At 60.1% G+C, this 23,124-nt stretch overlaps 10 protein-coding genes across 10 annotated transcripts; all 10 read left to right on the top strand.

The window, feature by feature from the left end:
* Window positions 1–1,039: 1,039 nt before the first annotated feature.
* On the top strand, window positions 1,040–2,068 carry LSCM1_04041 (uncharacterized protein; the record flags this gene model as incomplete). The annotated part of the gene is made up of 1 exon (XM_067321566.1): window positions 1,040–2,068. The coding sequence occupies one exon, from the start codon at window positions 1,040–1,042 to the stop codon at window positions 2,066–2,068; it is 1,029 nt and encodes a 342-aa protein (XP_067177797.1).
* Window positions 2,069–3,395: 1,327 nt separating this feature from the next.
* Window positions 3,396–4,898, top strand: LSCM1_04040 (uncharacterized protein; the record flags this gene model as incomplete). The annotated part of the gene is made up of 1 exon (XM_067321565.1): window positions 3,396–4,898. The coding sequence occupies one exon, from the start codon at window positions 3,396–3,398 to the stop codon at window positions 4,896–4,898; it is 1,503 nt and encodes a 500-aa protein (XP_067177796.1).
* A 1,653-nt stretch (window positions 4,899–6,551) lies between these two features.
* On the top strand, window positions 6,552–7,448 carry LSCM1_04039 (uncharacterized protein; the record flags this gene model as incomplete). Its single annotated transcript, XM_067321564.1, has 1 exon — window positions 6,552–7,448. One exon carries the CDS (start codon window positions 6,552–6,554, stop codon window positions 7,446–7,448), a length of 897 nt encoding a protein of 298 aa, XP_067177795.1.
* Window positions 7,449–8,393: 945 nt separating this feature from the next.
* Window positions 8,394–10,403, top strand: LSCM1_04038 (uncharacterized protein; the record flags this gene model as incomplete). Its single annotated transcript, XM_067321563.1, has 1 exon — window positions 8,394–10,403. The coding sequence occupies one exon, from the start codon at window positions 8,394–8,396 to the stop codon at window positions 10,401–10,403; it is 2,010 nt and encodes a 669-aa protein (XP_067177794.1).
* Window positions 10,404–11,295: 892 nt separating this feature from the next.
* LSCM1_04037 (uncharacterized protein) lies at window positions 11,296–12,273 on the top strand (the record flags this gene model as incomplete). The annotated part of the gene is made up of 1 exon (XM_067321562.1): window positions 11,296–12,273. The coding sequence occupies one exon, from the start codon at window positions 11,296–11,298 to the stop codon at window positions 12,271–12,273; it is 978 nt and encodes a 325-aa protein (XP_067177793.1).
* A 21-nt stretch (window positions 12,274–12,294) lies between these two features.
* LSCM1_04036 (uncharacterized protein) lies at window positions 12,295–13,944 on the top strand (the record flags this gene model as incomplete). Its single annotated transcript, XM_067321561.1, has 1 exon — window positions 12,295–13,944. One exon carries the CDS (start codon window positions 12,295–12,297, stop codon window positions 13,942–13,944), a length of 1,650 nt encoding a protein of 549 aa, XP_067177792.1.
* Window positions 13,945–14,761: 817 nt separating this feature from the next.
* On the top strand, window positions 14,762–15,553 carry LSCM1_04035 (uncharacterized protein; the record flags this gene model as incomplete). The annotated part of the gene is made up of 1 exon (XM_067321560.1): window positions 14,762–15,553. One exon carries the CDS (start codon window positions 14,762–14,764, stop codon window positions 15,551–15,553), a length of 792 nt encoding a protein of 263 aa, XP_067177791.1.
* Window positions 15,554–16,639: 1,086 nt separating this feature from the next.
* LSCM1_04034 (uncharacterized protein) lies at window positions 16,640–17,236 on the top strand (the record flags this gene model as incomplete). The annotated part of the gene is made up of 1 exon (XM_067321559.1): window positions 16,640–17,236. One exon carries the CDS (start codon window positions 16,640–16,642, stop codon window positions 17,234–17,236), a length of 597 nt encoding a protein of 198 aa, XP_067177790.1.
* An 862-nt stretch (window positions 17,237–18,098) lies between these two features.
* On the top strand, window positions 18,099–19,922 carry LSCM1_04033 (uncharacterized protein; the record flags this gene model as incomplete). Its single annotated transcript, XM_067321558.1, has 1 exon — window positions 18,099–19,922. The coding sequence occupies one exon, from the start codon at window positions 18,099–18,101 to the stop codon at window positions 19,920–19,922; it is 1,824 nt and encodes a 607-aa protein (XP_067177789.1).
* A 950-nt stretch (window positions 19,923–20,872) lies between these two features.
* Window positions 20,873–22,897, top strand: LSCM1_04032 (uncharacterized protein; the record flags this gene model as incomplete). The annotated part of the gene is made up of 1 exon (XM_067321557.1): window positions 20,873–22,897. The coding sequence occupies one exon, from the start codon at window positions 20,873–20,875 to the stop codon at window positions 22,895–22,897; it is 2,025 nt and encodes a 674-aa protein (XP_067177788.1).
* Window positions 22,898–23,124: the final 227 nt, after the last annotated feature.

Below are 23,124 nucleotides of genomic sequence, written 5' to 3'. Positions count from 1 at the left end.
GAGGGGGTGGTGGAGCAGCATGTAAGTCGGCGCCTCCCCTGCCTCCCCTCCCCACTCCATTGCTTCTACGCTCGTCTCACCTCTCTGCTGCGTCGCTATGCCGCTTTCGGTGACTTTTTTTTCATCGCCTCCCCCCAGATGGCGCGCAATGCTTTGTTTTTGCTGTTGCTGCCATCACCCCAGTGGCTGACGCCACTCAGTCACCTCCCCCACAACGTGCTTGGCGTGTACGGGCGGCGCAGTCCCGGTCATACACAAAAAAAACACGATCATTTCAGCCATCGCCTCAACGCGGCCCGCGATGCAGGGAAAGGGGGAGGGGGAGGCGGAGGCGGCAGCTGGGGTAGCAGAAGGCGGCGCTGGGTGTGTTTGGCGTCTTTGTTGTGCCATAGGCGTGCCTCTATGCTGTCCTCGGTGCGCTCTTCGACTATCCTTTCGTGGCCTTTGTATCTTGCTGCACTTCTCCCCCCCTTCACCATTCCTGCGCACTGCCCGCCTCAGCCCCTTTCCTGCCTTCACGTTCATCATGCGGGCGCCTTCGCCGCTGCCTCTCCCCCCTCTCCCTCTCTCAGCTGCACATCACCGCTTGTCGTCCCTTCGCTGCTCCTCCTGTTTATTTACTCCTTGACAAAGCCATACGTATCGGCTCGCGTTCGCCACCGTCCCTCCCTACCCTCCTCTCCCTCTTGTGACACACATCACACACACACACACACAGAGGGGGCAGAAGGAGTGCGTTACGCCCGCTTTTTTTTCTTTGTGTTTTCCTGTGCATTGCAGCGACGCCTCCGTCGCCACTCTTCACCACCACTGCTCTCTGTCGCACCGTTGCCGTCGGGTCGTCTCTCTGTCTCTCATTGCGTCGTCTTGGCGGTGTCATTCGCGGTTTCCCCTCCTCCCCTGCCTCCCCATTCACTGCAGAGAGGGCGCGCGATCGATAGCACCATACGCCTCCTCCCTAGATTTCCACCTCGCTCCCGTCTCACCGTCGTTGGCGACCGTGCCCGGGCCCCGGGACCTGCGAGAGGAGGCGGAGAAAATGGACCAAGTGAAGGAATATTATCAACAATGGTGCGACCTACCACAGCCGCGCAAGATCAGGATAACTAAACTCTTCGCATGCGCGTGCTACCTCCTCTTCCTGCTTCTCCTCGTCATTTACACGTGTGGGCGGACTGGGAAGAAGACGTGGACGATCGAGCCCACTATTCTTTTCACCGACGGCACGCCGTACAACATGGAGGTAATCCGCTACTTGACGCAGCGCCGCGATGTGATTATTGGCATGGTTGTCCTGAACAACAACATCCTCGCTGTGGAGAAGCTGCGGTCGAAGGTCAGCAACATCGAGGCTATTCTCGGCGCGCTCAAGGCGGAGGGCTACACAAAAAAGGTGCCGGTGTACGCCTCGCATACGTTTTCTCCTGACAACTTTGTGGCCCCGCTCGAGCGGCTGCTTGCCAGTCAGTCCGTCAAGTTTGTCGTCGCCGGCCCATGCACAGAGGTGGCGCACTTTTTGACACAGTACCCCACACACCTCTCTAACGTCGCCGGCATTTTCGTCGCTGGCGGCGCCTTTAACAGGGCCGGAAACGCGGACTACCTCTTCGTGAATAACACCAAAGCGGAGCGCAACTTCTTCATGGATCCCATGGCGGCAGACCAGGTGGTAGCGGGGCTGCACAAACGTCCCGTGATGCTCTTTCCCATTGACGTCACCGTTGCATGGACGGAGACGGCTTTCGCAGCGATTGTGTCCAACCCATCGTCGTCGGCCGGGAGCGTCGCAGCGGTGGCGGCAGGGCTTGAGTGGTACTACAAGAAGGTCGACAGCACGAGAAGCACAACCGTGGGCTTGATGGCGGCCGCCTACGCGTCTGACGCGCAGGTTCGGCAGAGCGCTGTGTACACCTCCATTCCGGTCCGTGTGAGGACGGCAGAGACAAACGCGACGAATGGCCAGTCGTACCGCCCCACCGCAGGTACAGCGGTGCGCGTCATGCTGAGCGTGGCGGTAGATACCTTCTTCCGTCACCTGCTCAGTGTGGACAGGCTCCCTCTGGCCTAGCGGCGGGCCGATAGCTCTCTGTGTCTGCCACGAGTGGGTTCGGGACGGCGAGAAAGAGGTGATGTGGAGACCAAGAGGGTGAGTACGTATCTGCGTCTCTCTCGCGTTGCGCGCTTCAGCTCGTATGCACCAGTAACCGCTCTCTTACTATGGTGACGCTTTAAATGTTGCAGGATCAGCACCAATTAGAAAGCGAAGTAGATGGGTAAGCGCGTCGACAGTCCTCAAAGGGGTGATATGGTGTGTGTGTGTGGGGGGGGGGTCTGCTGGAACTGAGAGGCGGTAAGTTTAGCTTCATTGCTCTTGTGAGTACCGTCTGGCGAGCCCTCGATGGGTCCTGTGTTACGTACGCTGCTGTGACTCGGGGCCTTCCTGGCTTCTCCCTGTTTCGGGCACATTCGCCCCCTCCCTCCCTCCCACTCTTCTTCTCGTTGTCCTCGTGCCGCCTTACAGTCTCGTACACCACCGCCGCGACGGCTTGGCTTGATTTCGTTCCGTTGGAACGCTCACTGCTTTCGACATGTGTTTCGAAGCATGTTCACGTGATTCTTTGTGCGACCAAGACACTGCTTGCAGTGCAGGAAGACTGTACCCCGCCGTGGAGGAGGCCAAGGATACACCAAAGAGAGGTGCTACGAGGAGAGCACATGGGATGTCGGGGTACAGCGCGACGGCGCTCAGCTCTCTTCCACTGCCCCCCCACACAGCATCACCTCCAGCATCGTTATTCCGCTCGTGGATGGTGGAGGAGGCAAGCAGAGGCGATGATCGGGGACACCCATGGCTCCCCTAATGCATTTCCTGTGTGCGTGTGCGTGTGTGCTTTCTCGGGGTGCCCCTGCGTGCGAGTGTCGTACGCCGCTGACACAGAGGCGGGCGTGGTGGTCGACAGTTCTCTGTGCTGTGGGAAGGACAAGTGTGGACGGTTGCGATGCATCTACAGGCGTCGGCAGATGCCAGCAAAATGGCAGGGTACTCTCTGCGCGGCTGTGGCCTCACGTCGAGCCCATATGTTCCTAAGCGGTCACCCCTTATTGCCTTCCCGTCTATCATCGCATCATGTACACTGGCCTCACCTAACGATACGCAGAGGAGCAGCAGAGGCGTTGGTCTACAGAAAAAAAAGGTGCCGCGGTGCCGCCGTACTCACGATAGAGTAGCATTTCGTATGCCTCATTTACAGGCACGCGCATTCGCATACAGTCTCTTCTACTCAGGCACAGCTGCCGCCGTCGCACACAGGCGTTAATATATATATATATAATATAATATATATATATTCCTTCTGCAGCAGACAAACATCATTATCTAGCGAACGACACGCAACATGTCGGCGGCGAAGGACACCAGGGGAGGCATCGCTGGACCTCTCACGGCTGCTTGCGCTGCGCCAACTCGTCAGTTTTTGGGTGTGGTTCCGGTGAATGTGTCATCGCCGCCACACCACCACACCACCCTGGACTGCTCCCAGGCAGTGCTGCGCATGCCTGCCTACGTGACTGCGAAGCGAGCGGCCGAGAAGATGCAGAGTGAGGCGTTGGCGCCGCTGACGTTCAGAATGATTCAGCAGCGCATTCGCGACCACTTCGTGCGTGACTTGGATGACGAGACGGAGCTGCAGAACAACCGCTACGTCCTCACGGCCGCGCACGTGGAGCAGTTTCTCTTTCCCCTTTTCCAGCGCGCAGATGCGAAGGCCGTGCGTATCCTTGGCGAGGTATGGGGCCGCTCGCGTGACCCTTCGCGTAGGCTGAGTGATCAGATCGTCGCAGTCCTCTCCCGCCGCCAACACGTGCTGCTACAGGGGACGGAGCTAACCCTGATAGAGCTGAAGGAAAAGGTGCTGTTGGCAGCGCGGCTGCAGGAGCCGCTGACAGCGGGCGAGGTCCGACAGCTAGCGATCCAGTTGGGCCCTAACAACCGCGAACGGGTGGAAGCGTGGCTGCGCGGATGCCCTGCAGAGGAGGTGGTGGACTCGCTGGCACTTTTCCTCGCGCTACGCGATGCAGTGCAGCAGCGCTTCGGCGCATTCACGTTCTCCGGGGTTTACTACCCTACAGTGCTGGACGACTTGATCGAGATGGATGAGCGTGCGCAGAGCTCAATGGTGTACCCAGCAAAGCAGTGCATGCCGCCGCAGTCCGCTCGTGCTCGCGCTTGTGAGGAGCTCTTTATCTTCACCATATTCTGCGGTGTTCAGCTCTCTCTCGACGCGTATTTTCTTGCGGTAGCGCTCCTGGACCGCTTTCTCGCTCGACGCGATACCCCAAAGGAAGAGCTGCGGCTATACAGCATGGCAGCCCTCCTCCTGGCCTCCAAGTGCGATCACTCGTGGCCCACCTTGGACCCGCACTTCGTGTCGGCCAAGATGAAGCTGGCCCAAGAGGACGTGATGACGGCGGAGGAGGCGATTGTGCGGGAGTTGCATTTCGACACGACCGTGCCCACGCTTCACCATTTTTGCGAGGCGCTTGTACTACATCAAGACCCCCCGGCGTCCCCGGAGCAGCGCCGGCTGCTGGAGTACCTTATCGCCTCTCTCTCCATACACACCTACTATGGCCAATACAGGCAATCCTGCCTGGCAGCTGCGGCGCTGCACAGCAGTCGCCACGCTGCCCGCCTCGCTACGGGTGAGCCGAGTGAGGCGGTGCAGGTGCTGCTGCCAATCGTGCATGCGGCGCTGCAGAGAAACAACGTCGAACGCAGTCCGGGAAACCTGCTGAAGCAAATCTACGCCCAGCCTGAGCGCCACGCCGTTAGCTTGATCCCCACGGCAGTCCTGTTCCCCAGCCTTTCGTGCCGTTCCTCGCTGAGCGTCAGCCAGTGACGGCGCCTTTGGTCTTCATACTGGCACCGCTATCACCCGCCGCGGGGCTTTACTTGGCCGTCCGTCACGCCACGATTCACAGCCCCATTGCCTTCCACATGCACCATCACATAGATCCACACCCGTCCTCCACCTCGCCCGCCCGATGCCACCGCTCTTGGTGTTCGCCCTGGCGATGCGGACCCTATGCGCACCACATGTACAGCAAATACCCGGGAGACAGCCGAGGCACAACGGGGGAGGGGTCTCACGCGGTGTAGACGCACACACACACGCACATTCATATATATATATATATATATATATCCAATAGACGCACACATTGTTAGTGACACACACACACACATGCGGATGTCTGTGTGCACCATAGACGCACACGTTGATGGAGACGCCTTCGCCCCTTAAATGAGGACAGCGCCGCACTTCGGTTTGCCGTCTCTCTTTCTCTGACTGGCGCATTACTACTCCTCGATGGCGTATGCCTCTGTGGAACAGAGAGGTGGCGGCGAGCGCTCTCCCTCTCGTACACACACACACACATTCGCTGCTTCCCCGCGCTATTCGCTGCTCCTTTCTGCAGACACACGCATGCTCAAGTGGAGAGGTGATGACTGCAGAGGAAGTACGGCGTCTGTGCCGGTGTGGGGGAGGGTGTGAGGGTGGGGAGTGAGGTGGCGGCATTGCAGTCCTGTGGAATCAGACATGTGTTTCATCGCACAGCGAACGAAGAACAAATTCGACCAAAGCTCCTCACCACAACTGCGTCGGCGAGTGCTTTGTGTTGTGGTCGCGGGGGCTGTGCGCCTGGCACCTTTCACGGCAGATGCGACGCCCGTCATCCTCCCTCCGCACAGCAACGTGCATCCGTGGCAAGGAGAGGCGCTTCATGCCGTTGTTGCATAGAGCCTTCAGTTTATCTAGATCGGTCAAGCTCGTTTCCTCAATGTTTGTGTGTGTGTGTGTGTGTGTTGGCGCGGGTGACCTGCTGCTGGTGCGCGTACACACCCAGCTGATACGGACGCACTAATGTGTGAAACGGCTTCTTCGCCACAACTCTCAACCCCTCCCAGTGCCGAAACCTTCACTGCTTCAGTTCTCGTCATCACTGCAATTCGCCCTCTCTCGCTCACTTTGCGTCTCCATTTGCCGCGGCGCCTCACACGCTGATTCGACGCACGCGTGGGCATGCGTGCGCGGATGCACCCTCGCTCATCTCTGGCGCCGCACTTCCCACCACTATGGCCTCACGCTTGGCGCGCCACCGTTGGCAACGTGCCCCAGAGCATCGCGTATTCGCCCCCCTTCCCCCTTTCTCGCGCACGTAGCCGCCGCCTCTGTTTTGCAGTCGGCTTTCCTTATCCGTGTTACCCCCAGCCGAAGGTCTCGCCTCTGTGGCACCGCACTGACGCGGGTTGGTCCTCTTCCCCCTCCCCTGAGTGCCTCCCCATTGTCGTTCCGGCCTCTCGTGCGCCAAGGTCGACTCTGCACCAACGCACAGGCACAGACACGGAGCCGAATCCGTTGGGAGCGTGGCGAAGGAAAAGAGCGTCTGCCGCCTCTGCTCACTGCTTCGGCTCCCATTTCGGCATCGGCCGCCCTCTTCACCGGAATCAGCCATCCCACGCTCACTTGCAGGCGTGCTTCCCGGCCACAATGCCGTCTGCGCAGATCATCGACGGAAAAGCAATCGCAGCAGCCATTCGCGACGAGATAAAGAATGAGGTGGCAGCCTTGAGGGAGCAAAACGGCGGCCAGGTGCCGGGACTCGCCTCCATCATTGTGGGGCAGCGCAAGGACTCGCAGAAATACGTGCAGCTAAAGCACCAAGCAGCGGCGGAAGTGGGGATAGGCAGCTTTAACATTGAGCTGCCAGAGGACGTTTCGCAGGAGGAGCTCGAGGCCAAGATTGAGGAGCTGAACCGTGATCCGAACTGTCACGGCATCATTGTCCAGCTACCTCTTCCGAAGCATCTGAATGAAAGCACAGCCGTGGAAAAGGTGCACCCGTCCAAGGACGCTGACGCACTGCTACCCATCAACATCGGGCTGCTCCATTGTAAGGGCAGGGAGCCGCCATTCACTCCATGTACGGCAAAGGGGATTGTTGTCCTCTTGAAGCGCTGCGGTATCGCGGTGGCCGGCAAACGCGCGGTTGTGATGGGCCGCAGCAACATCGTTGGCGCTCCTGTCGCTGCGCTCCTCATGAGCGAGAACGCTACGGTCACCATCGTGCACTCGGGCACGCCGGTGGAGGACATGATCGACTACCTGCGCACCGCCGACATTGTTATCGCGGCGATGGGTAAGCCCGGCTACGTTAAGGGGGAGTGGATCAAGGAGGGTGCCGCTGTTGTGGACGTTGGAACGACGCCAGTGGCGGACCCGTCGAAGAAGGCGGGCTATCGTCTCGTCGGCGACGTCTGCTTTGAGGAGGCTGCCGCGCGCGCGGGGTGGATTTCGCCGGTGCCCGGTGGTGTTGGCCCTATGACCATTGCCATGCTCCTCAGCAACACGCTTGAGGGCTTCAAGGCTTCAGTGGGTGCGCCTTGAGGCAAGCCGCATCTCACGTGGCCCGCGTTTATCTCGTTCGGTTATCGTCTACTGTTGTGTGGGCCATTGGGCAGGGGGCGCATCCCCGGGGGTGAGGCAACAGGGGGTGGGGTGGGGTCGAGGCGGTGCAGTGCTGCCGAGTGTGGCAGTTTTGTGGAAGCGGGTAGCCTCCATCCATCCACATGCCCTGTGATGCTGGTGTGCTTGCTTGCCAGAGAGGGGTGGGTGGAGGGAGCGCATCCGTAAGGGTGCACCTCGCCTTCCTCTGCCAGGAATAAACTGTACTTCAAGCGGCACTGAGACGACGTCACCGACACCCTCTCACACGAACACAGCGTCTCTGAGGCGTTTCGTCCTCATCATAGCTCGAAAACACGTTTGTAGTCTTCCACACGCCGCGGGGAACTAACCCGTGCAGGAACGCGCTGTGGGAGTGTGGACCGATGAAGGAGCCGCTTTTGCAGCACCAGCGCCTGCCGACGCGAAAGGCGACACGCACCTCAGCGTGCCACCCCTCCTCCTTTTTTTCTTCATCAAAGGTCGTCTATGATTTGTGTCTCGCATTGCATGAAGCGATGCGCGCCGTCTCTCAGACTGCTCCGCGTGCTGATGGCCGACGAGTCTTTTCTACCCGGCCGTCATTTCCGCCCCTTGCGCGCAGCCCGCCTCCGCTTACAAGCCAGGGGTGGTCGCCGCCATCGACAATGATATTCACCGTACCGATCTCTTCTCCTCCCCTCCCTCCCCTTGTGTGCGCCTCAACCTCTTCCCCCGCTTGGCGGCCATTGCGCTTGGGCTTACATGGGCGTCCGTGCGGTGCTGAACGGGAGGCGCGCAACCTTCGCTTCCTAGAGGCCTAGCTACCCCCCTCTGCACTATCGTTTCAAGCACGCCGCTGCGGCCGGTTCGCGTTCGCTCGACAGAGTGACACAAGTCCGCATAGCCATGTCGGAGGCGTCTCCCACGCTGGGCATGGTGACCGCAAGCCCAGCGCTCGTTTCACAGCCCCTCGTTGGCGCGGAGGCCTCGAGGAAGCGGCGCCAGAGGCCCATTTCCTTTCAGCGCATGGCCATGATTCAAGAGGAGATCGCACGTATTGATGAGCGCCTTGAGGCGTTGGAGGGAAGTGATAGCAAAGCTGTCGGCCTCGACGCGGCCGACCAGCCCGGCCTCATCAATGAGGATGTCGTTGACCCCGTCGTGCTGCACATGCTGACCGTTGAACTGTGTCAGCTTGCGGCCTCCGGCGACGCCGCCGGCGCCCGAATTCTGCTGAGCGGCGGCGCCGATCCCAATAGTCGAGACTACGACGGGAGCACTCTGTTGCACATTGCGTGCATGAACGGTCGCCTTTCCGTAGTGACGTTGCTGCTTGAATTCGGCGCCGATGCGTCGCTGGTGGATCGCGACGGCAACACTCCTCTTGATGTCGCGGAAGAGAACGGATTCGGTGACGTTGCTCAAGCACTCTCGGGCTACTTCAGTTCGACAGCGAACGCGGTGCCTGACTCTCTTACTGGGCATCCATCGTCTTTCGAAACGTCGCCTGTGTCGATGCAGCAGCCAGACTTCTCCGCCGTTCCGCAGCCCATGCTCGGATCTCTCATTGTCATCATGGTGGGGCTGCCCGGGCGCGGCAAGACGTATGTGGCGGAGCAAATTCGCCGATACTTCCAGTGGAACGGGCTGACGAGCAGAATTTTCTCGCACCAGGTGTGCCGCCGTCGAGTCGAGCGGGCCATGACAGAGAGGGCGGTCAGCAACGCCGGCACCGAGGCGTCGTCGCCAGCCGCCGTGGCGGACCTCGAGTCTCGAATCGCCAAAGAGCTGGCTCACGACCTCACCGCGTACGTCTGGAAGACTAGCGGTGTTGCGATCCTCAATGGCACCCAAACAACGCACGCACGGCGCCAGCTCCTGCTGCGCGCCATTCGCGACACGCGCCGCATCAACATGACGCGCGTCGTTTTTGTGGAGGTGGTGAACAACAATAAGGAGTCGATCCATCGCAACATCCTACGCTCGAAGGAAATGTTCCCGAACGCGCCGGAGGACTTTGTAGACCGCTACTACGCATTGATGAGACAACACGAGGCGGTTTACCGGACACTCAATCCTCTCGTCGACTGCAACATGTCTTACATTCGTATTGAGGATACGCAGACCTACTCGCTTAACATGATCTCCGGCTGGATGCCAAGTCGTCTGGCCTTCATGCTGCACAACCTTAGTCACACTCCCATGAATTTATATCTGACGCGCGCCGGTGAGTACGTCGACCTGCTGAACGAGCGCATCGGCGGCAACTCACGCCTCACCACACGTGGCCGCGCCTACAGCCGCGCCCTCTTTCGGTACTTCCAACAAGAAATTCCGTCGACGATGGCCTTGACGGTCATGACAAGCTGCGCCAAGCGGTGCACGCAGACGGTGCACTACTTCGCCGAGGAGTCCATTAAGCACTGGCCCACTTCGTCCCCTGCGTTGGGGCCAGCGGACGGGAATCCCCCTTTTCGCTGCCGTGTCTTATACTTCCCCACCCTTGACGATATCAACCACGGCGACTGTGAAGGGCAGCTGCTCTCCGACGTCCTGCGCACCATGCCGAATACACTGCAGTCTATGAAGGCCGACCCGTACTACACAGCGTGGCCTAACGGCGAGTGCATTCACCAAGTCTTCAACGCACGGCTCGAGCCCCAAATCCACGATATCCAAGCCAGCACCACCCCAGTGCTCGTTGCTTCTCACCTCCACCTCCTGCAGGGCCTCTACTCATACTTCGTGACGGACGGCGACAACATCGTTGCGCCACAGAACGCGTTCAAAATCGAAATCCCCTTTGAGCATGTCATCAAGATCCGCATGGTTGGCGTGAACCGTGTCGCGGAGCTTATTTGCCTCTCTGATGCCGTCGATGCGATACTGCAGAGCGAGATGGAGCTGTCTACATGACAGCGCCCCCTGCGTGGCGCAATGGAAGCGACCTGCGCGTTCTGCCTTTCGCTCACGCGACACATGATGCCACTGTTCTTTTTTTTCGAGTGTTGCACCTCTTCTCTACAGCGTGACAGCGCAGCACTTTTTCTCTGGCACCGCAGCGCTCCTGCAGTTCTTTTTTTTTTTCGGGGCTGAGGTGCTCTAACGGCGGCTCTTCTTTTTTTGCTCCGCACACGCGCGCAGTGTCTGAAACGACTTGGTGCCGTAGCGAAGGGCCATCTCCCTCGGCCGCATCCTCCCCTCTCCGCCTGCTTTTTCGCTGCTGCACCTCTCTCTTTTGGGGCGGACGGCAGCAGTGAAGGGAATAGGGGATGTGGCAGCGAGGGTGGACTGAAAAAACGTACGCCGCGCAGCTATCGGGTACGGAGGACACCTCCAGCATGGCGCAATGGTGTGTCAGCTCTCTCCTCTCCACCGTGGCGCTTTCTTTTCCTCTGGATGGGTGCGCGTGTTGCACCCTTCGCCACCTTTCCTTCCTGTTTTCACACAACATGTGCATCGCGCACCGCCCCCGCGTCAGCAGTGTGTGGGCGGGTGGGTGCTTCCTCGTGCGCGCCGTCGCATCATCTCTCACGCTCCGGTGCTCACCCCTTTTCCATCTTTGCGTCCCGCACTTCCAACAGCAACCCCTCTCCGCACTGCACACTGACGCCCGTTCCAAGACGCACTGCACTTGGGCTCTCTGAAGTGTTTGCCTGTGCCCCGCGCGCTTTCTCGCTGCGTAGGAACCGCTGCGCACTGCGCCACAATCTCAGGCACGGGTGAAGCTCGACGCGGTGCAGCAGCGCTCCTCGCATCAGATCATCGCTCTCCCGTCTCTCGATACGTGCACCTTCTGTCGACTGTCATGGTCGCTACTCGCCGCGTGCTACCGAGTAATGTTCGACCGGCGCACTATCACATTGCCCTCTTCCCAGATCTTGAGCGGGCTGCCTTCGCGGCGGAGGTGACGATCGACGTGTGCATTGCTGAGCCGACACGCGAATTCGTTCTGAATGCGGTGGGGCTCTCCTTTTCTGAAGTGTCAGTGCACGCCACCGTCGGTGATGGCTGTGACGGTGCTCCCGTGACTCTGCAGAGCGTCGTGGAGTTGACGGACGATCAGCAAATAGTCTTGCAGGTGGATCGTGCGGTCAGCAATGCTGCCCAGCTGCGTTTTCGCTATACCGCGTCTATCAGCGATAACCTCTTCGCTTTCTACCGCAGTCACTACACGTACGAGGGTGAGACGTGCGTGGGGGCGACGCAGATGTGCCCTGCGGAAGCCCGCCGCGTCTTTCCGTGCTGGGATGAGCCCGCCGTCAAGGCGACGTTCGCCCTCGACATCACCGTTCCTGCCAAGTTGCGGGTGTGGAGCAACGGTGCACCATGCGAGGTGGTGCAGCTGCCGGACGGCCTGAAACGTTGGGCATTCCGCCCTGCCATGGCCATGTCTACCTACCTCGTTGCCTGGGTAATAGGAGAGCTGGAGACGGCGGAGGTGACGGTGCCACGAAGCGCTGCCGCAGCGGCTGAGCAGGGTGGCGTCCTAACATCGCTCTCCTCCATCGCCATCCGTGCCGTTACCCCGCGCGGCAAGATTCAGCAGGCAGAATTTGCGCTGAAAGTGGCTGCGCGAGTGCTGCCACTCTATGAAGAGTACTTTCAATGCCCGTACGTCTTTCCAAAGCTGGACCTCGTCGCTCTTCCTAAGTTTGCTTTTGGGGCGATGGAGAACTGGGGCTGCATCACGTTCCGCGAGCAGACACTGCTGGCCACAGCAGAGGCGAGCGCCGCACAGATGGAGCGTATCGCGATGGTGGTGGTGCATGAGCTGGCGCATTAGTGGTTCGGCAACTTGGCGACCATGGCTTGGTGGTCCGACCTGTGGCTGAACGAGTCCTTTGCCACCTACATGGCGACGTGGGCAGTGCACAAAATCTTTCCAGAGTGGCTCGCGGACGCGCAGTTCGTGTACGACGAGGGCAACCGCGCCTTCCAGTTGGACGCACTGCACTCCTCGCACCCGATTGAGCTGCCGGTGGTGGAGGTGCGAGAGGTGGACGGCATCTTTGATGCCATCAGCTACTCGAAGGGAGCGATGGTGCTGCGCATGACAGCGAAGTTCATTGGCGAGGTGGGATTCCAGAGCGGGTTGGTGGACTACCTGTCCCGCTACGCATACGCAGCCGCCACGTCGCTACAGCTTTGGGAGGCCCTCTCCGGCCCCTCAGCGCCGAACTTGAAAGAGGTTCTTCACACCTGGACAAAGGTGCAGGGGTGCCCATATCTGCAGGCCACACACAATGCCGCAGCTGGTACACTCGCACTGACGCAGCGACGCTTCCTCATGGTGGAAGGAGTGACGCCGGTCGAGGAGGCGACGCTGTGGAAGATCCCGATGTACTACGCGTACGAAAACGCGGATGGCGTGGTCGATACTCGGCCCATCGTGCTCACCGAGCGCACCATGACCATCCCGCTCGAGGGGGCCTTCTGGGTGAAAGTGAACTGCGACCAGATTGCCTTCTGCCGTGTGCTGTACACGGAGACGACGCTGCACAGGCTCCTCGTCCCGCTCACTGCGAAGATGATCAATGGCACGGACCGATACTCCCTCCTCGCGGACTATGGCGCCTTTGCACGCGGCGGCTACTGCGACACGGTGCAGACCATGGAGCTCCTCTCCCACTACCACAGCGAGGAAGATTACACGGTGTGGTGCGCGGTGGCCCAGTTCGAGAAGAGTTTGCGCAGCATCCTTGCCAGCAGCTCAGGAGAGGTGCGCGCCGCTCTTGACAGCTTCTGCGATCGCCTCTACACACCGGCAATACAGCGACTGGGGCTGCAGACGCGCCACGGAGACAGCCACCGAACTCAACAAGTACGTCTTCTGATCTTCTCTCGACTGCTCGCGTGCAACAATGCTGAGGCCGTCGCGGCGGCCAGGGACCTGTACGAAAAACGCACCACAAGCGCTATTCCGACCGACATGCTCGGCCACGTGTACGCTGTGCATATCAACACCAACGGGATGGTGGCGATGGACGAGGTGAAGGGTCTCATTGCCAAAACCGCCTATGCGGAGGAGCGGACGCAATACCTCGGTGCGCTAGCGGCGGTGGCGGAGCCCTCTACGGACGTGCCGGAGGTCATGGAATACCTCTTGTCGGACGCGGTGAGTAGTCAGGGCATGCTCACGGTGATGCATGGCTTGGCGGAATCGGCGGGGGTGCAGCGCTTCTTTGCCGAGCAGCTCATCGACAAGTGGCCGCGTCTGGCGCAGAAAGCGCCGCCGCTGCTGCTCGCGAGGATGCTGAAGCTGTTGGAGTACGGCTGCGACGAGACTCTGGTGGAACCGCTGCGTCGTTTCTTTGACGGGCTGCCTGCAGAAATGCAGTCGCGCACTCGAAGGACATTTCAACAGGGCGTGGAAGGCTTGTTGTGCAATGCGGCGTGGGCCGCCCGGGATGGTGCCCACATTGGCCGCTATCTGCTTAGTGAGCGGGCCCACTGAGGGTATGGGAAGAGGGAGTGTATGGGGTGCTCGTGGCTGTGCGAATCGAGGGAACGCGGCGAATAGGGAAGTGTTGCGCGCGTGTACCTGATTAGGGAGTTGGCCGTGTTAGATGCCGCACGTGCTACGGCCTATCCACCCCTTACCTGCTGCTGGGACATTTACCACGCTCTCTCAGCTTACCGTGTGAAAGGGTTGCAGAGCTGTACGTGGCGCCACCAGTGGTCTCGCTTTCTCTCTCTGTCTGTCGCCGCGTTTTTCCTCCTCTCGTCTGCTGTGCGGCTCGTCCTACCCGAATGGCGCAACGGCGCGCCTCACCACGGGAAGAACCTTTTGTGGAAAATCCGGCATATCCGCTTTCCTTGCCGTATCAGTGTAGCGGTGACACCCCTGCCACCCCCCTCCCCCCGACTGTGGGCAGTGTGTCTTCGCTCTCTGCTCATCAATACCTCTCCATTTCGCAGGAGGGGTGAGCGAACGACGACGAGGGCACCGCTGTTTGTCGTTCGGCCCGTCACTTGGCAAAGCACTGCTGCCTAGCGAAGTGCGCACCGGCGTTGAGTCGCCACTCTCGCAACGACACTTCCCCCCCCCAACAATACCCAAACGCTTCACTCCTTTACACGCGAACACACACACACACACATACGTCCTTTATTAAGCACACACTCTAGTGCGGATCCTGCTCGACTGTGGCGCTCTTGTGTTTGCACTTGTGTGCCCCCTCTCTGCCCTATCCCCTCTACTCTGCGCGCCTCCGCACGTCTTTCATATAAACGCCTGCAGGCATATGTGAGCTCGCCGCACAGGTGCGCGAATGTCCCTCAAGACAAAGTTGGACGTCTACCCTGTGGAAAACTACACTCAGACCTCTGCGGATGCCCCTCACACCCACGGCGGCGTGTCCAACAGCTCCGCTTCACTACGGCCCAAGAGCGCCATCGAGAAGTTGCTAAGCTTGAAGAAGCGATGCGAGGAGGAGTCGTGCGTTCACTCCGTCGAGGGCGTACTGCTGGTCCATCTCCATCGCCATCCCCATGTTCTCCTCATGAAGCAGATCAATGCGAGAACTCGTGACGCGGACGGCATGCGCACCGTACCACCGTCCAACACGAATGCAGAGGTGACATATCGCCTGCCGGGCGGTCGATGTCGTCGTGGGGAAGCGGAAGAGAGCTGCCTACTGCGCAAGTTGGGCCGCCACTTGCTGAACGAGGCAAAGGCGCCCGCCGCGGCGCCCGCCGGTGGGAACACCGGCAGCTCCGACACAGTCGTCGATGTTGGCGTGACACACACCGCGACCAAGGCGGGCAGCTGTTTCCGGGTCGGGGAGGCGCTGGCGACGTGGTATCGACCGCATTTCACGCCGCTCATGTACCCGTACGTACCTGCGCACATCGCCGCAAGCAGCGTGCGGGAGGTGCGCACCATTCACCTTGTACACCTTGAGCCGACGGTGTACTTCAGCGTGGTACAGGAAGGGGTCGAGCTTGTGGCCGCTCCGTTGTTCGACCTCTACGATAACTCTGGCAAGTACGGCCCCATCATCGCGAATCTGCCGGTGCTCCTATCGCGGGTGCTCATCAACTACTGCAGCACCGAGTATTGAACGTCAGTGAGAGGGTCAGCGTGCGCTGGGTGGCAGGGTGGACGGCGCGCTGTGCCGTGAGTCTGTGACATGGTGGGCGGCCTTGAGGGCCTCTTTGCGGATGCGCTCAGTTGCCCACAAGCCGTGAACGTGCTTTCAGGCACTGCCCAACTTGCGCGAGGGCAGGCGCGCGCATAGGTCTGGATGAAGCGCCTGTGACTGCCTTGTTTTATGTGGTGTGCGGACTTTCGTTGGGCGTCTCTTCGGCATTCATACACCTTTTCGTTGCCGCCGCCACGGCCACACTGACGAGGAGCGAAAACGCTGCGTGAGCCAAAGATGCGCACTGGAGCGGTACCTGACGCATGCGCTATGGTGCTGGCACCACGCCTCGGTGGAGCGAAGGCCGCCACGAAGGAATATCACCAGGCTGAGGCTGTAGGCCTGCAGTAGTGTGTGACGTGTCCTTCCGCTTCTCAGGCGGCTTTGCTCCTCTCCTCACCCCCCCTGAAGCTGCTCCTCTTGCCACGCTGTTGGTTAACGTAACACGGAAGTGCCCATTCGTCCAGTTTTGCAGTGACACGGACATGCGCTTCCGAGAGCGCCCCCCCCATCACAGCGGATTCCGAAACCTGTGGGTGGTGTATGCAACGACTCGCTCTGCTTTCTCTGCGACGCAGCCTCTGCCGCGTCTTTCGCCTCTTCTGTTCCTGACGGGCACCGGCTTATCGGGCCCTTCTCTTCGCGTTCCCGAGTGCACATCGCACACAGCGAAATCGCTCTCTCCCATTTCCCTCACCCCGCCCCTCCCCCCTTCCCAACAGGAAAAGCTAATCTGCCGCTTCCACGCATACACGAGTGTCAGTGTTCGCCGCCTTTGCACTCACCACGTGATAGTCCGGAAGATACGGAGCCATCCCGAGATCGGTACGGTGCTGGTGCTCGTCTGTGTGCCCTCCCCTTCACATTTCCCCTCTGCAGCGCACAGTGGGCGAGGGCTGTCGGTGCGCGGACGGCGATGAGTGGTGAAGGGGAACAGTGAACGCTGCCAAATATCCATACGTCACTACGCACGTCGAGAACTCTTTGAACTGCGTCACCATCGCCATGGGTCAGCGGCAGTCTTTTGAGGCGAAGCTGCACGAGTGCCTGTGCAGCAACAATGCAGAGAGGATGAAGGAACTCCTCCAGCAGCCCGAGTTTGTGGGGGAGAACATGAATGACATGATGTTTGTCGACCTCGTCGAGCGCTGCTGGGACCCCGCGACGACGATGGAGTTCGCCAAACACGCGAGTGACCACCAGCTCGCCATCCTTGTGAGCACGGCTATCATGCACTCTTCTGTGCTCCCTCTCGGCTCGCTTTTCGAACTCATGACGGACGCACCTGTCACTATTCGGACAGAGCACCTCGACGAGCTCTTCATGACGGCGTGCGACCATGTCGACAGCGAAGCGGTGAAGGCCATGTTGGCGGCCAACTGCTTCGACTCGACAGATGGACGTCCAATCGTTACAGTAGTGCGGCGCGAGCTGTGTAAGATGGCGCCCGACGAAGAGCTCATTCAGCTCGTCCTCGACGCTTTACCCGGCCACAAGGACTCGGCCACGTATCTACTAGAAGCCTGTGTGCCATTGTCCAAAAATGCGGCTACCAAGGCGATGCTGACGACAAAGCTGAAGCACTACCTGAGTGAGACGTAGCGTGAGGGGGCAAGATGCTCTTCCCCCCTTCCACACACACACACACATGCACACTCGAATAGAGTGACATTGCTGAGCGAGCGAGGCGGAGATGGAGAGGGCGGCTCTCCGCCACTGCGCTGGTGTGGCCCTCCCATCACACACGCGTGTAGGCGCCTCTGCTTCTCTCTGTCCCTTTGTGGGTCGTACAGATGACTCCTCTTTTTCCGTTTCGCTTTTCTGTTCATTGTGCCTCGCGGTGCCACCCACGGCTTTGCGGGGCGTTTGCGGCAGGGAGTCGGCGGGCGACCGGAGGTCATGTCGCCCGTGCGGATGAAAGAAGCCTCAGCGGCAGCAGTGGCCACTGCTGATGTACTGTCGGCCTGCTCGACACTGCCGCCCAAACTGAAAAGAGGTAGTGGCGCCGGCAGGAAAGAAGGGGGGAGGAGAGCATTGGGTGAGGAGGACGAAGACTGCAGCGTTGACTTGGCTGCTTTGCCTGTCTCCACCGCCGTTCTCTTTTACTCCCTCTTATCTCAGCTGCTTTCCCCGACACACTCGTCGACTCTCTGATGAGTTGTCACCTGTGCGGGAACCACTGCGCTGTACGTGAGCGCTAGTGCACCGAGCGGCCCCCCCACGCCGTACAGAAATGCGCCATCTACCCGTGTGTGACCTGACATCTCCCTAACAACATCGCCGTCCTTACGCCTTCTCTTTCTCTGAGTGAGTGGGCGTGGAAATCGCGCCCTGCGCCCTCTCGACGTCGGCGTCTCCGCTTCACACCCGGACCTCAGTCCAGAGGGGGGGCCTTTGCTGCTGGGCAGAGACACACGCACGAGAACACGCTCACTACTTAACGCAGCCGCTCCACCCTGTTGGCATGCGCCTAGCACGCTTCATGTCTTTCGCTGCCCATGCGGCACGGGACGTTTTGTCGGCGTACCGCTTGCCATTGGGCTCGGGCACTGCCGTCGCGTCGGCCTCCACATCTCTCGTCTGCGCCTGTCGAGGCTTCGCGTCAACTAACGGTCCTCGCGCGCCATTGACCACGACCTCCGTCGCTGCACCAACGGTGTCGGCGACGACTAAGGGATCGAATGCCTTTGCGAATGCGCTGCCGCGGCGTAAGCAAATCCGAGACGGCTTGCACTTCAACTGGCGCGAGGAGGTGAAGAGGTCCGGCAGCCGACTGAATGATATTTCCCCCGCCATGGAGGTCTCCGAGCGCACCGATGAGCAGCGTCGGCGCGTTGCCGGCTGGACGCCGGTGGTCAAGACGCTGGGCGATCAACGCCTTCGCGTTGCCATTGTCGGCCGTATGAACAGCGGCAAGTCGTCTCTGTTCAATCTGCTCTGCCAAGATCCAACGATGCCGGCGAAGAAAAACGTCGTAAAGAACTTCAACGGCATCACGCGCGACTGCGTAGAGGCGCACGCGGTGCTGGACGACCTGCACTTCACCGTTATCGACACCCCTGGTCTGGTTGGTGGCAAGCTGGTCGAGGAGGCCTTCCGCACCGTGGAGACCGCCGACGCTGCGATCTTTGTGACCGCCGTGGACGAAGACGTGACTGCGGAGGAGCATGACCTGATCCAATACCTGGCCGCCAAGAAGATGCCAACATGCCTGCTGGTGAACAAGATGGACCTTGTGCCGGAGGAGGAGGAGGCGCTCGTGCTGGATGTCTACAACGGCCTCGGCCTCGGCAACGCTGTCCCGTTCTCCGCGCGCCAGCGGGAGGGGCTTGATATGCTGTCCGCCGTGCTCGAGCCGCTCTACCACATCCACGCCATGCGCAAAGTGGAGAACGACTGGGACATGGAGGAGCTCGCCATGAGCGGCGACGAGGCGGCCATGGAAGAAATTCGATATCGCAATTGCACCGACCGGTACATCCGCGTGGCCATCGTTGGTCGCACAAACAGCGGCAAGACGAGCCTTGTGAACCGCCTTCTTGGCTACGAGCGGAACCGCGCCGCTGAGGAGACTAACACTACCCGTGATCCCATCGAAATCGCCTGCACGTATAAGGGCAAGAAGCTGAAGCTCATCGACACAGCTGGACTGGCGCGTCAGCGGTACCGCACAGATCGCGAGTTTCTCAGCCGCATCCACGAGCTCTCGCTGAAGGAGATTCGATACGCGCACGTCGTCATTGTGGTGTTCGACGCCACGGAGGGCCACCCGAACAAGTACGATATGTCCATCTTGCACAAAGTGGCGCAAGAGGGCCGCCCGTTCGTGCTGTGCGCGAACAAGTGGGACGCGGTTCTGGACCAAAGCGCCACCGCTGAGGCTATCGACTTCAAGATCAAGCGGCAAGTGCAGGAAGTCAAGTACAGCAACGCGGTGGTGGTCTCCGCGCACACTGGTATGAACCTTACCCTACTCATGGATCAGGTGCTGGCGCTGTACGACACGTGGAACAGGCGCGTGCGGCGCTCGGAGCTGACTAGGTTCTGGCGCAAGCTGGAAAAGTCTGTGGTCATTCCGTACCACGTGGCACGGATTGGGCGCATCACGCAGATCAGCACTCGTCCCCCCAACCTTCCTTTGCAGCTGCAGACAAAGAGGGAGGAGAGTCAGCTGCCAAAGGCACTTCAAGAAATGCTGAAGAACGCCATCACGGAGGAGTTCGACTTCCGCGGTGTGCCCCTGCGGCTCGTACAGGAGGTGAAGGACTCCAATCCCGATTACATCTGAGCCCCTCTCCGTCGCCGTCGTCTTCGTTGCCGTTGCTCTTTTCGTACGCGTGTGTGGCGGTTTCGCCGAATGTCAGATATGCGGCAGTCCGGGACACCGGAGGGAGGGGAGCGTCCTTGGCGGTGCCGGAAAAGAGGGTGAAGTCAGCGCACTCCCGGATCCAGCCACCGCCGCCGCTGCTGCCTGCTTTCCTCCTCGCTCGGCTCCCCCTTCCCTATCCACACGGCACCACAGCCGCCGGCGCCTGGAGCGGGCGTGCGGGATTGTGCACCGTCGCGGCTCTCGTCGCTGTCGCGCCTTCCATGTTTGCGTAACTGCTAAGGGGCAATAACGTCGCGCTCGCGGAAACAAAACACTCGCCGACGTGCGCCCACACTTTGTGGCCGCTCCAGCCCCGATCCACTTCCGCTCCCGCTAATGAAGACGTGTCGCTTTCAGATGCAAGCGTGCACGTCAGCGGCTGCCACAGGCACGGGGGCCGCACGCGATGGGGAGAGGAGGGTGAGGGAGGAGGAAGAGGAGGGGCAAAGTCCTCCTTCAGTAGCCGCGCCCTCACCTGCACACCGTTTTGTGCAAAAGAAGGCGAGGGATGCCGATGACGCGCTCCATTTCTTTTTTTTTTTTCGCAGCTCTTTCGACCCCACTCTTTCAACGCGAATGATTCATCTCCCCACCTCGTCATTGGACGCCTGCCACACGCCAGCCACGATGTGGCGGACGTTGAATAGAGGAGGAAAGACACCACAGCATTAAGTGCCAATACTGCCGTCTGGTGCGCGGGAGCGCGCTTGATTCTACCGGACACCGTACAGCAAGCTCTTCCTACTTGCGTCTCTGCTCTCATTTTTTGGTGTGTGCTGCTTACTTTAGAAAGTGACAGCATACCGCTCGTTACCGAAAGGCATAGCCGACCTAACGGCGCGGCAGCGGAACGCCCTCTGCTTGACGTCATGTCGCGCAAACGTGATCGAGGCAGCGCCGCGGTAACGGCGGCCGACGATGGAGCATTGGCTATCACCACCGTCCTCGCTAGCACACCGACGACCCCGTCACGGTCGCCGTCCTCGCACCAGTCGGAGGGAACTGCTGACTTCGGCGGCTTTCTGTGGAACAATGTGAGCATCGTGCTGTTCTACCGCCTCATGCACGAGATTCACAGCACCTGCCTGACACTCGTCAAGGCGGCACCTGAGGCGCGGCCTGCGATCCTGGCGAGTTTCGCGTCCTCCGTGGGGGTCATTTGGACAGTGGCGGAGCGCCACCTCACAGAGGAGGAGCGCATGCACGCTGCCAGCAGATTCAAAGTATATAGGGATTCCTTCCTCACATCGCTGCAGGGGTGTGTGAGGGACGCCGCAGACGGTGGGGCTGTGGTGCTCTGCCGCTCTCTGCAGCGCTTCCTAGAGGAGCAGGGCTTTCCTGAGGCCGAGTTTGGCCCGCTTGCAGGCTACTTGGCTGAGCTGCTCCTCGAGGAGGACGTGCAGGGTTACTCGTACAGTGAGCGGGCGTCGCTGGTGATGCCGTTGCCGGTGCGCTGCGAGGGTGACAAGCGCTCTGAAGAGGAGCACTCACGCAAGCGCGTGGGGTTCGAGGTGGTGCTGCCCCGATTTCACTCTCATACGGAGGTTAACACGGTGGTGCAGCTTTCGGAGCCGAAGAGGCGCAAAGCAGTCCTGGACGAGTACCGCATCTTCTCCCTCCCAAAGAAGGCGGCTTCCTTCGCGGCGGATGACTTTATGGTAGATGAAGAGCTGCTGCACCGCGCGTACGTGGTGCTGACAACGCACCTGGACGCGTACGGCTCCCTCAAAGGTCTTTCCCCGTATGCGCGCCTTCTTCTGTGGGACTTGCTCGACCGAAACGATGGCCTCTTCAGCGCCTTGTACGACCAGCGCGTCACATCCGAGTCGATGCGGCAACAGCTGCTGAAGCTGCGCGAGCTGCTGGCGGTGCACAAACGCGCGTTCGAGGAAACCCGCGTCGCCGCGCGGGAGATGACGTCACTGGTTGGCTGGTACGCAGCAAGCGCGCAGTGGCGCGACCAGGCGTTGAGTAAACTCGATGAATTGGATGAGTGCGACTGGTACTTGCTGGCGGATGTATACCGCAGCGGCGGTAAAGCTCTCTTCCCCAACTACGCACGGAGCAGCGCCGTCACGCACCTCGCGTTAGGTGTGGTGCGTAAACTGGACAAAGTACATAGTCGTGAGCTGGGCGGAGTGCCACCCATGCACACGGTTGTGGTGAAGCTCCTACTCCCCTTGCTGATGGGTGAGGCGCCGGAACTGGGCGAGCACTGCTTCGCCCACGGCGCCTTCGGCGCCGACAGCCCGCACTGGCAGCGGCGACGCCGAAAGCTGAAGACGGTGATGGACGAGCTAGCGAAAAAGGCGGCATCCTCAGGGCACCATTCTTCTCGGTTGCGGCGCTCCCGCGTTTGCACGTTCCTGTGCGCATCCCTCATCTTTCCTCTGCAGTGCCTTGGGGAGCTTTTAGAACTGTGCTCACTCGTCATGTTCTCCACCACGGGCTTCGACGCCTTTACGCGCAGCTTCTTGGCCACCAACTGGGAGGAGGAAGACGGCATCCTTGCCTACCTGCTCCGGCGGGAGCCAGCGAACCCGTCACTGGTGCCTTTGGTGGGCATTCCTCGTGTTTACAAAGATATGGTAACCTCTGTGCAGCTGCTCGTAACGGACAAGATGGTGCCGTACGTCGTTGAGGCGCGTCGACTAGCTGGTGAGCATGGTCAGCTTTCGCTCCGACAGAAAAGCTACCCTTACTGGAAGGCGCTGGGTACGATGTTCATCGAGGAGGACCGCTTTGACGATCTCTGCGCGCTGCAGGTGAGCGCGAAGGCGAACCTCACGCGCCTCTGCACAACCGGTGTCTGCGAGCTCACTTCGAAGGTATGGCCTGAGGATTTAGTGGAGCTGCGTGAGGAGGAGGAACGTTGCCGCCAAGGTACGGGCTGAGGGGGACATGGTGCTGATATATGCGGGTGTGCGCTCTCCGCGCGGCCTGAGTCTGAGCTCACACACACAACTGTCACAGGGAGCAAGAGAGGTATTCTCCGCTCTCTTTTTTCTTTTTTTTTCGCAGACGTCGTGCGCTTTCTCTGAAGGTCGTCTCCAGTGCGCGCCTTCGCCTTCTCTTCGTCGAGTTGCCGACACCGTCTGCATCCCTCCCGTCATCATTTACG

Source organism: Leishmania martiniquensis, chromosome 26, assembly GCF_017916325.1.
Source record: "Leishmania martiniquensis isolate LSCM1 chromosome 26, whole genome shotgun sequence".
Classification (NCBI taxonomy): domain Eukaryota; phylum Euglenozoa; class Kinetoplastea; order Trypanosomatida; family Trypanosomatidae; genus Leishmania; species Leishmania martiniquensis.
Note: the sequence above shows the minus strand (reverse complement) of the source record. Positions and strands in the feature narration are given on the sequence as shown.